This window comes from Tamandua tetradactyla, chromosome 3, assembly GCF_023851605.1.
Source record: "Tamandua tetradactyla isolate mTamTet1 chromosome 3, mTamTet1.pri, whole genome shotgun sequence".
In the NCBI taxonomy this organism is placed as follows: domain Eukaryota; kingdom Metazoa; phylum Chordata; class Mammalia; order Pilosa; family Myrmecophagidae; genus Tamandua; species Tamandua tetradactyla.
The window spans coordinates 113,003,262-113,015,799 of NC_135329.1; the positions used below are offsets into that span (position 1 = coordinate 113,003,262).

General features: G+C 35.7%; 1 protein-coding gene across 2 annotated transcripts in view; it reads left to right on the plus strand.

The window, feature by feature from the left end:
* ARHGAP15 (Rho GTPase activating protein 15) overlaps window positions 1-12,538 on the plus strand; it is a 612,447-nt gene that overhangs the window by 130,697 nt on the left and 469,212 nt on the right. For both annotated transcript variants that reach the window (XM_077153695.1, XM_077153696.1), the window contains exon 6: window positions 7,670-7,759. In XM_077153695.1, coding sequence (XP_077009810.1) covers window positions 7,670-7,759 — 90 coding nt within the window. The remainder of the gene's footprint in view (window positions 1-7,669; window positions 7,760-12,538) is intronic.

Genomic DNA, 12,538 nt, shown 5'->3' on the forward strand with positions numbered 1-12,538 from the left:
GATTACATAGAATTAATATAGAGGTAGGAAGTGTCTTAGTTTCCTAGGGTTGCTGAACCCAAGGACCACAAACAGGAAGGATTAAAACAGACAATACAATCAGAAATGTATTGTCTCACAGTTCTGGGAGGGGGGTGGTGTCTGAAATCAAGTTGTTACAGGACTATGCTTCCCTTTGAATCCTAGAGGAGAGAGTCCTTCTTTGCCTCTTCCCACCTCATTGTGGTTTGCCAGCAGTCGTGGTGTGTGTGGCAGCATAACTCTCAAACCCTGCCTCAGTCATCACACAGCATCCTCACACTGTGGGTCTATTTTTGTCTCTTCTCTCCATATAAGGCATAGGTCTTACTAGAGTAAAAGCCCACTCTATTCAGTATGACCTCATTTTAACTTGCCTGATTATGTCTGTAATGGCTTTATTTTTAGATAAGGTTACATTCTGAAATACTGGAACATAGGACTTCAACATATCATTCTGGGGATGCAATTGTGTCCACAACAAGAACTACAAGCATTGAGGCACAGGAGTCTTCTGTGAAGTAGGAGTAAGGCATTGGAAGGGGCCTCCTTGTACTGAGTAAAGCTTTGTGAGAAAGATGCCATGCGGAAGAAAGAACATGACTAGGAACATATAAAACAATCTTCTTAGCAGAGTCAAAGGCACAGCTGAAGAAGGTAGCCATTATTTATAATGTTCCCACTCTGAGTAGTCAAAAGTTATTTCTCCAGAATTAGGGAATATGAGGAAGATTGTAGAAGAAGGATAAGTAAATGAGAGAGGTGTCACTGAGGAAGAGAGTTAAATAGATGATAGGTAGATAGGTAGATAGGTAGGTAGGTAGGTAGGTAGGTAGCTAGATAGATGAATAGATAGATCAATTGATCGATCGATAGACAGATAGATGATAGGTGATAGATAGATAGATAGATAGATAGATAGATAGATAGATAGATGATAGATAAAGTTGGAGTGACTGAATCAGGGACACAGGCTTGGACATGAAAGAAAATGAATCCAGGGTTTGGAGGACCAGCAGATGCACACAGGTAGAGGTTCTGATAATTTCCATAACTTCCAAAGCAAACAAGACAACAGAGTGAGAGTAATGAAAACTTAGAAGTTGTGTCCAGAAAGTCAGATTTTTTCAGATGAGAAGCAGAATGAAGATGGCAGAAGTGGCGAGGAAGGGAAGTGAGGAGAACGTGAAGAGCAAGAGATGGAGCGTGGTCCTGGAGAGTGAGCTCCTGTGAAGGAGCGTTGTGAAGTAATGAGGTGATGGGTGCTGTTCACAGCCACATAAGCCCAAGCCAGGTACCAAAGTCCTGACAGACTTGAGGAAGTGTTGTGGAATTTAGGACACGACACTAGTAAGAGCGGTGTCATTAGCAGATCAGCACAGCTAGATGGTGAGAAGATTGTGAAAGCTTAGATGCCTTTGACCCTTGGGTCTCCTGTAGATCTATACGATATAGAGTCTATAGATAGTCTAAGCCTAATGTGGGATTCTTAAAGAAGAATATCTTCCTTGTGATGGTTATGTTCAGGTGACAACTTGTCCAGATGATGGTGCCCAGTTGTCTGGTCAAGCAAGCACTGGCATAACTGCTGCTGTAAAGACATTTCCTGGCTGGTTAATAAAACAGAAGCCTGATTTATTAAATCATCAGTCAGTTGACTGCATCTATGGATGATTACATCACATTCAACTAAGTGAGTGTCTTTGATAATGAGTGAATCCAATCAGCTGGATTTAACCCAATCAATGGAAGACTTTAAAGGGAGAAGAGAGAACTCACTTCTTCAGCCAATTAGCCTCTCCCAGAGAGTTCCTCAATGACCTTCATGTGAGTTACTAGCAGCAGCCTGCCCTATGGAATTTAGACTCATGCATCCCCACAGTTTTATGAGATACTTTTATAAAATCTCATATTTACAGATGCCTCCTGTGATTTCTGTTTATCTAGAGATCCCTGACTAATAACACTCCTTATTTTTGGAGTTCCAGTGCCTACCTAGAACAGTGGGTAGCACATTAGTGCAGAATAGGTAAGGAATAAATGCTTATTGAATGATTCAGTGAAATCCCAGATTCAGTCCATATATAAGAACATTAATTTGTTTATCATTTTCCCAAATTGAAAACTAACACCTCCTTAACTATTAAAAAAAAGATCTATGAATCTTAATTGCCATAAAATTTGAAATTTTAAGACACCCAAACCTTGTTTTCAAACCACAAAAGCTAATTTCTTTTAGGTACATTCATTTATGAATTCAGCAAATATTCATTGAAAAACAACTATGTGCCAGGCTGTTTTATGTATTGGGTAACACAGAGGTAGAAAATGCAGACAAGGCCCTAACTCAGGAAACCTAATTCTACTTGGAGAAAAACCAAACAGTCAACATGTAAAAATATGCATGTTAATTTCAGTTATGAGAAAGGCTATGACGAAGTTAAAACAATGAGGTGAAGTGTAACTAGGAGTGTTGGAGTGCAGCTTCTTTATTTAGCATGGTCAAATAGACCTCTCACAAGATGACAGAAGCTGGGAACTGACTGGGATAAGGAGGAGCTGGCTATGTGAAGATTGGGAGGTATTCCAGGTAGCAGGTGGTGAAAAGGCCCAAAGGCAAGATCAGGTTTAACAGAGAAGAAGGACAGAAACAAGATTAATGTGTCTAGACTGAAGTCTAGAGAGAAAGTTATATCTTTTACCAAATTCTTACATGAGAATGATCATAATGCATATTCAATTTTCAAGGACTGGATAGTGGTTAAGTATGAGACTGGATTCACACTGCTTGCGTCTAAATCCTGGCTCCTCCTGGGAAAGTTTACCTAACCATTCTGGCATGTTTTCTTACCTGTAATATGGCATAAATAATAGTACCTACCTCATTCAATTGTTGTGAGAATTAAAAGACCTAGTAGTTATAAAGCACTTAGAGAAGTGTTTGACATCTGCAAAGTGCTTCTTATGTAAAATAATTCTACCATTTGATCCCTGATTGCATTATATTGGAGAGAATTCCTTTTGTTACAACTCTTGTTTTGTTGGTTCTGAGTATCCCATAATTTAATTAATTGTTGAAGAAGCAGGCTGTCTTTTTTTAATAGCATAAACCACTTGACACTGAACATTTTCATCATGCTTTGAGATCTTCCACAGGAGTTATCACTTGGATAGCAGAGTGTAGGTGAACCAGAGTGAAGGTTAAGTTCATGTGTCAACTTGCCTAGTTGTTCAGTCAAGCAATCACTGGTCTTGATTGTTATTATGAGGGTATTTGGTGAATTTAAGTAGTCAGTCAATTGCATCCATGGCTGATTACATCTACAATCAACAAAGAAGATTGCCTTCACCAATGAGAGAAGTGTCATCTGGACAGTTGGAGACCTGAAAGAGGGAACTGATGGTTTCAGCAGTCAGAAAGAATTTCTAACTCTACTTCAGCCAGCATCTCCTGGGGGAATTCATCAAAACCTTCTTTAGACCTCCCAGCTCGTGACCTGCCCTACAGAATTCAGATTTGTTCATCCCCATAGTTGTGTGAGCCAGTTGCTATTGGTTTGGTTTCTCTGGGGAACCCTGACCAACAATACTCCCAATAAAAATATTTCTCTGATCAAAGTATCTGTATGGTGCATGGCTTCTTTTCATCAGTTTCCTATAAGTGTACTTCTAAATAACACCAGGGGAAGGGAGACAACTGCCAATCTGCCAACTGAAATTACCCTGTAGGAAAGTTAGACTTGGCTTGTACAGTATTTCCAAAAATAAATTTAAGGAGTCACCAAACATTAAAAATTTCACAATTTAATACACATATATATATTTTAATTTTTTTTTTACAAACAAAAAACTATATTTCAGGTGCAGCTTCATTCAGTGTTCCAACATAGTTACATTACACTTAGGTATTATTGTGCTGTCCATTTTTGAGTTTTTGTATCTAGTCCTGTTGCACAGTCTGTATCCCTTCAGCTCCAATTACCCATTATCTTACCCTGTTTCTAACTCCTGCTGGTCTCTGTTACCAGTGATATATTCCAAGCTGATTCTCGAATGTCGGTTCACATCAGTGGGACCATACAGTATTTGTCCTTTAGTTTTTGGCTAGACTCACTCAGCATAATATTCTCTAGGTCCATCCATGTTATTACATGCTTCATAAGTTTAGTCTGTCTTAAAGCTGCATAATATTCCATCGTAGGTATACGCCACAGTTTGTTTAGCCACTCGTCTGTTGATGGACATTTTGGCTGTTTCCATCTCTTTGCAATTGTAGATAATGCTGCTATAAACACTGGTGTGCAAATGTCCGTCTGTGTCTTTGCCCTTAAGTCCTTTGAGTAGATACCTAGCAGTGGTATTGCTGGGTCGTAATCCATTCTGCCAGTCTATGTCTTTTGATTGGGAAATTCAGTCCATTAACTTTTAGTGTTATTACTGTTTGGATAATATTTTCCTCTACCATTTTGGCTTTTGTATTATATATATCATATCTGATTTTCCTTCTTTCTACACTTTACTCCATACCTCTCCCTTCTGTCTTTTTGTATCTGACTCTAGTGCTCCCTTTAGTATTTCTTGCAGAGCTGGTCTCTTGGTCACAAATTCTCTCAGTGACTTTTTGTCTATAAATGTTTTAATTTCTCCTTCATTTCTGAAGGACAATTTTGCTGGATATAGAAGTCTTGGTTGGCAGTTTTTCTCTTTTAGTAATTTAAATATATCATCCCACTGTCTTCTAGCTTCCATGGTTTCTGCTGAGAAATCTACACATACTCTTATTGGGTTTCCCTTGTATGTGACAGATTGTTTTTCTCTTGCTGCTTTCAAGATTCTCTCTTTCTCTTTGACCTCTGACATTCTAACTAGTAAGTGTCTTGGAGAACACCTATTTGGGTCTATTCTCTTTGGGGTGCGCTGCACTTCTTGGATCTGTAAATTTAGGTCTTTCATAAGAGTTGGGAAATTTTCAGTGATAATTTCTTCCATTAGTTTTTCTCCTCCTTTTCCCTTCTCTTCTCCTTCTGGGACACCCACAACACGTATATTTGTGCGCTTCATATTGTCATTCAGTTCCCTGATCCCCTGCTCAAGTTTTTCCATTCTTTTCCCTATAGTTTCTGTTTGTTTTTGGAATTCAGATGTTCCATCCTCCAGTTCACTAATTGTAGCTTCTGTCTCTTTAGATCTACCATTGTAGGTATCCATTGTTTTTTCCATTTTTTCTTCTTTGTCCTTCACTCCCATAAGTTCTGTGATTTGTTTTTTCAGATTTTCTATTTCTTCTTTTTGTTCAGCCCATGTCTTCTTCATGTCCTCCCTCAATTTATTGATTTGGTTTTTGAGGAGTTTTTCCATTTCTGTTCGTATATTCAGCATTAGTTGTCTCAGCTCCTGTATCTCATTTGAACTATTGGTTTGTTCCTTTGACTGGGCCATATCTTCGATTTTCCGAGCGTCATCCATTATTTTCTGCTGGTGTCTGGGCATTTGATCAGATTTCCCTGGGTGTGGGACCCGGCTGGTTGAAAGGTTTTTCTGTGAAATCTCTGGGCTCTGTTTTTCTTTTCCTGCTCAGTAGGTGGCGCTCATGGTGCTCATCTGTCTGCGGGTCCCACCAGTAAAAGATGCTGTGGCTCCTTTAACTTGCCAATCTGAATCTCGCAGTCGGCCTGGGAAACCGCGCGTGGAGGGGGGGTCGCCAGCCGCCGCGGCTTGGGGCAGTGCCAGTCCAAATTGCCCAGCTGGCCCGAGACACCAAGCGTGGCAGGAGGGCCCCGCTATCCAACGTTCCCAGTCAGACCAGGGAGCCACGTGCGTGGCGGGGACCCCAGTTGCCAGCCGCCCTGGCCGGGAAAACGCGCACCCCTCGGGTATCTCACCGCAGCGGATTCTTCCTGCCCGTTCTGCCATTCCAGAATGGGGTACGCTGTCTTTTTGGTCTCTGTCGTGGCTCTGGGAGCTGTTTCGTATTGTTTCTGTTTCTTTAGTTGCTGTTCTGGAGGAGGAACTAAGACCCGCGTGTCTTACTAAGCCGCCATCTTCTCTTCTTCCTTAAATTTTTTTATAGATCGATTTGGAGAGAATTGATCTTTACTATATTGAGTTTTCCAACCCATGAACATAGTGTATCACTCCATAAATTTAGATCATCTTTGATTTCTTTTGTCAGCATCTTATAGTTTTCATGTACATAGGTTTTGTTAGAATTATACTATTTCATTTTCTGAAACTATTTTAGATTGTATTTTTTTAATTTTGGTTTCCATTTGGACATCACTAGTGTATAAAACATGATTTTTATGTGTTGACCTGGTATCCCTCATCCTTGGTAAACACATTTTTTTCTAAAAGATTTTGTAGATTTCATGGAATTTCTAACATGGATGTATCAGCTGCAGATAGTGACAGTTTTATTTCTTCCTTCCTAAAATGTATATATATTTTTTAAAAAACTCAGATTTCTGGCTTCTACTGAAAACTAATCTCTATCTAAACTGATAGCATTGGGTATAATGGCTATGAGATAGCAATTGTGAACAGATCCTTTCGTTTAACATCTGTACCAGTCTTCTTAAATTTCATGTTTTAATCTAAAGTTCAAACTGTTAAATATATTATCCAAAATGTTATAAGCTTCCTATATCTGCAATTTTTAAACATTCAACAGAAAATGAATGAGAATAATCCTGAAAGATTTTGTCTTTAGTAATCTAAAGTTGTTGTAATTCAAATCATGGCCTAACCTTTTTGAAAAATTGTAAAGAAATTTCCAAAACTGGTAAGATTTGTTTAATACTTAGAGTTATGTGAATTTAAAGTTATATATGTGTGGTTCACTTGAAACAAATGAAAATGTTACGAAGCGAATAAAGATGGCACCCCTATAAATTTTTTATTATGAATTAATGAAATACAAATAATTTTTAAGTAATACCCTATTATAACTGTGTAAAAGGAAGCACACATCATCTACTTCATCTAAATTGAATTTGTTCAATAAAATTATACATATATGTGTATGTATAATCTTTAAGTTCTGAAAGTAAACTGCTAAAAAGAAAACAGTTGCATTTAATGAATGTATATTGAATTTTTTAACATCTGAAACACAAACCTGTAAGGGTGCTTTGAGATAATTAATCCACCTGCTGAATTTTCTAGACAATGTAGCCAGATTGTAAGCAACTCTACAAAAGGCGAAAAGCTAAAACTCTGCAACAGTCTTTTTTCATTATACTATGATTTATCAGATTCTCCTTTTACTTTTAGATGTAATAAGTATTTAAATATAATAAGATCTAATAAAGAGACTTAAATGCTTCTATCTTACATTGACATTATAATAATATCACTGAGTAACGATTGAAAACCTTTGCTTTTTTTAGGACCAGTAAGCATATTATTTCAAAACATCAACATTTTATTATTAATTTCTCTTGTTGTCTTCAATTAATGAGCTTTTAAAAATAGGCTTCTAGTTATGGATAGTTAAAAATATAAAATCTCAAGTAGAAATGGCTACAAACTAGGCTTCCCAAGGGAAAAAAAATGACCGTTTTTTACATCATAAATAAACTTAGTTGTTAATGAACTCTGACATGCATCTCCATTGTTATGCCTTTCACTTTCATTTCCTTTCTGTTTACAGAAAACTGGGTACAAACCGGAAAGTGTGGATTTGTGTGGAGCGCATATTGAATGGGCCAAAGAGAAATCAAGCAGAAAGAATGTCTTTCAGGTAAGAGTGTTTCATATATTCAATTTATTCCTACCTCTTCTACATCTGAACTCTCTTGGGTAATCAAGAGATTATCTTGTGATGTTTTCATATGTATGAACTAGTTATCTGAAGGCCATTACACAAGACTGACTCCTCTTAGTTGTTGAATCTTAGGTTTGTTTTGTCATTTTCCCTGGTGACTGGTTACCATCTAAACACAAAATACGTGTTGTGTTGATTAATTTTACACACAAATGTCAATGAATTTTGCAATTTGATAGCTCTTTTGGGTTCAAACCTAGAATATTGATATGAGTACATATAATATGGAACTTCCACAAACATACAAATTAAGATTCACTAATTTTGAAAAAAAAAAAGATTCACTAATTTTCGACAATTATTTCCATTTATTACTTCTCCTACCTTCCAGACAATGGTAAATTTGTGTACTTACCATTGTGACTTAGGGAATAGAGAAAGTTGGACCTCTATAAAAATTGGCTCTTTTCAGATTCCTTAATTTCAGTTTTAGAAAACATAACTGCAATTAATAATTTTCATCATATTCCATTGAAGGGAAAGAACCATATAAAATCCTTGAAAGAGAGGAAATGGGAAAATTTTATATTTTATACCCTATGTTGATCAAATCTCTTTGCTGATGAATAATTTTAGATGGTGAAGTAACAATTTCCTACTTTTATATGATATTTAATTTACCTTTATGTTTCCAAAGTAACCAATAATTCTATACCTATTATTAAAATTTATATCATTTAGTAGCCAAGGGGGGTAAATTATTCTAATTTTTAAAATTAAATATATGTTAAGAGCATTTGGGCCCTTTAAAAATCAATTCTCTGTCCTTGAATACATTGCTGAAATTAACATATTGGTCTTACAAATGCACAGGTAAGTGACACTTCTTATCTGTACTCTTCTTGGGGAATGGAGAGAAGAAACAACTGGTTGTCAGTTTGGTCTTCTTTCTCCAGATGCTAATGCAAGTATCCAAATAATTTGAATCTATTAGAATTAAAAAACAAAACAAAACAAAGTAAAATCCTTCTATCATCTTCTGGAATAATTTATTTCCTGCTTCTAGTTTCATTTTATTTAGGTATCCATTTTTATATGATACAGATTTTTTTTACCAAAAATGAGAAGATGAAAGAAAAAAAGGAAGAAGGGAGGGAGGGAGGGAGAAAAAATGAAAAATATTTTCCCATAAATTAAAGGTCTAAAACCAAACGTATAGCTTTACAGGTTGAAGAAAGGAAAAATAAATTTTGTTTTAAAGTGAGGAGCTGTGGGCCAATGTGTATATTTTGTTTTTCAATTTCTTACTCTTTTGTTTTTCTGCCATAAATGACAAATTTAGAGGCTATAAACCTAGTCTCTATGACAATCTAGATGAACAACAAGATTAGATCTGAACTGTGTTGGGGAAACTAAGTATTTAACCTCATCATGTATTTCATGTATTATATGGGTAACATCCTAATCACTAAATTTGTGAGAAAAAAAAGACGTTAAAATTTGGCATATACATAATTCGCAAACAATAGAAACTCTTGAAAATTGGCTAAGCCAGCCTTGAAAGTTTCTTCTGTTAACTTTAAAGGAGTTGAGTTAGCCTGCCAATGAGGATGATGGTCAAGTATGTATGACTTCTACAGGGCTGTAAATGGTAAAGAAAAAAACTTATTTATATTTTTACATGACTAGGAACATAATATACGTAGATATATATTGAAACCACATGTCAATGATATGTATCAGCTCAACGTTCTTTGAACGTAACTAACCACCTCCTATGATAATTTTCCCCTTGTTCGTCATGTTTCTCTATGTAGATAGTTCCGAAGATATTAAAAACTATTCCCACTTATAGTGGCATTTTGGAGGTGAAACTCTTGCCGGCTCTTAGTTTGTAATGTTAAGTGAGAAGTCCGTTGGCTCAGTCTTCTTATATACCCTCTTTCTTATGGTCTGGAAGCTCTAGTTTAGTGAAACGAGAGGTGATTATAAGGATGTTGTATATGCAGAGCTAAAGAAAGATTCAAGCTTAATTTCCCGCTTCATTCTTTTTGAGGTTACTCATTTGGTTTTCTCATCATGCTAAAATCTTTCACACCTAAACACAGGACCTTAGGTAACATTTACTAAAATGTATCCAGAGATACAGACTGTGAGAGGAAGCCTCGGAGAGGAACAGTATAAATAGCTTTTATTGTTCTGTTAGCAAAAAGGCATCGGCAAGGATTTGTCATTGAGCTAAATCTAGATGACTTGCATCAATATTTGATTAGACATATTAGCTGATCTAAATCTCAAATGATCAGAATAAACATGATTATATCTCAAAACACGGTATTAAGGCATTGTTGGATATGTGAGTGTGTGTGTGCAAAGATTCCATTACCTACAGAATAATGAAGTGTTTCTTCCGTGACTGAAAAAAAAAAAAAATCATAGCTTCAGCTGATGTAGTACATCCGAAATAGCTGTAGATTTCCAAGTTTGAATTAGGCTTGGTGTTCAATCTCAGTCTATGAATTATAGATTACAGATAGTAAATGACTATTGAAATTTTTGGTTGAAGAAAAATCAAAGAAGCACAAAATTAGAAATAATTTAAAACTTGAAATCTGTCTTTTAAAAGTTGATGGATTAGCAATTATATGCCACATAATTATGATATCTCTAGAGAAGTCAAACTAAATGAGTAATAAAACAAACAAAAAAAAAATTGCAGGCCTGAGATATGCTTGAAAGACGCAGAAGCACACATTCGTATCACAAAAAATGGAAGGATTTCCTTTTTTTGAATACACACAGTTTGGATATTTGACTTATTCATTTTCTCTCTGTATTAAGGCCAAGTTCCCATCACAATCAAAGGCCTATCAAATTCTTGATATGGATTCAATCTTATTCCAATTGGTGGCAACATAACAGTGACAACATTAATTACTAAGGTTCAGTACTCAATAAAGTAAAATGGTGCTCATTGGCTATTTTCAGGCACAACTGCCTAATTTATAACAAAGTGTCTTTGGCCTAATTGGTACTATATCATAATAAATACCGTATTTTAAGTTGTTAACTTCTCTAATAAAGTATATATAGATAATTCATAATGTTAAAGGTATATATTTGTGTTTATATAATGTATGTATGTGCACACACCTAATTGCTTGACTTGAGAAAATTGAGTGGTCATTGCTTCACATACACACGCACAGTTTGTATTTTACAAAACGTTGTACAAATTCTAAGTTAAATTAGTAAATGTTCATCACTGCTGACATTTCTTTAATTCAGCATTTAGTATAATTGTCAAGGACCACAGCAAGTTTGATGTAGCTTGGGAAAACATATAGCAACCTACTGATTTATAACGAGCTGCGGTGTGAGTTTTCTTAGTTAACTAAAAAGCAACACTAGTTCTTCATCAGGGAAAGAGTGAATAAAAAGATTTATGTTCAAATCACATGTTTTAAACATTCCTGCTAAGTGCTAGTTTGCTCTTTGGTGTTTAGCCTGAAATTTAAAGCACTAAGGATTAAAAGGATTACAACATAATCTTAAATAATCCTAAATGTCATTTACAGAGAGATAGTTGTAATAACTAAATAAAACCATGTTAGAGGATGGCAGTATTGTCAGGCAGCATTTAACAGAAGCAGTGTTTCTGTCACCTTCTTTTCTTTCCACACTGGGAAAAGCATTTAAAAAGCTGTTCAGTAGGAAATTCAACTGAAATATGGCTGTAAAGTAATTTAAAACAATAAATAATGTTTCAATTTCAAAGTTGAAGAAAAATTTTTGCTTAGGTGTATTTCCTTCCTTCGTCCATAAGGCTGGGTTGAATATTTTCAAAAGTTTGGGGAAAGGGGGCTATCCAACAGATAGATGACACATCTCTAAAATATTCTCTGACCTCCAAGGAGCTACCCTCTTATTAAATATATCATAGTCCCAAAGCACTGTAATTAATTCCATACCATTTCATTTAACACTTAAATGTTCTTTAGTTGTGTCATGTGGATTGGTTTTGTCTCCCCAAAGAAAACGTAAGGACAGAAACTATACCCCATACTGTTTCATACTTATTAAACCAGAGACCAGACTCCTTTTAGCCAATTAAATTGTTACTGCTAAGACTAGAGTTGCACTCCTTCAGTTTAAAAAATATATATCATTTTCATAAGAAATTTTAGGCAATTTTGTCATAGCACATGTCCTGTACTCCAAGATGAGTTCCAGGATGTCAACTCTGTTCCCTTTGTTAATAGAGGGGAAAGGGAAACAAACATGAGAACTTATCGATTTCCTTGGTCCTTTCATTACAAGGTAGAAGATAGTAAATGATTATTCATTTAAAAAGCTGAATAATTTCTACTCTAAAAGTTTACCTTTTCTAAGAGCTAGACATTGAATAGGCCTCTAGTTGTTCTGTTTCTTTTAATATAAAATTAAAAAAATATATTTCAACCCATGTACATGCACCTGGCTCACCTGTAGATTACATGTTTTAGGTGGGCTAGCACCATCAATTAATGGATTATGGCTAATTAAGAATATATCAATTGTCTGCTTGAAAGGCAGAAAAAAAGAAAATGAATCAAGAAGACGAAAGTCTGTCCTTCTCCCCCACTACTGATATCAACAAATATCATGGCCAAATTTCCTGGATCTGAGAATATTTTTTTAATATATTAAACTACAGCTCATGGGAATAGTGCCTGTCCCTAAATGTAAAGTAAACCTCTCAATAAATTTATCGCT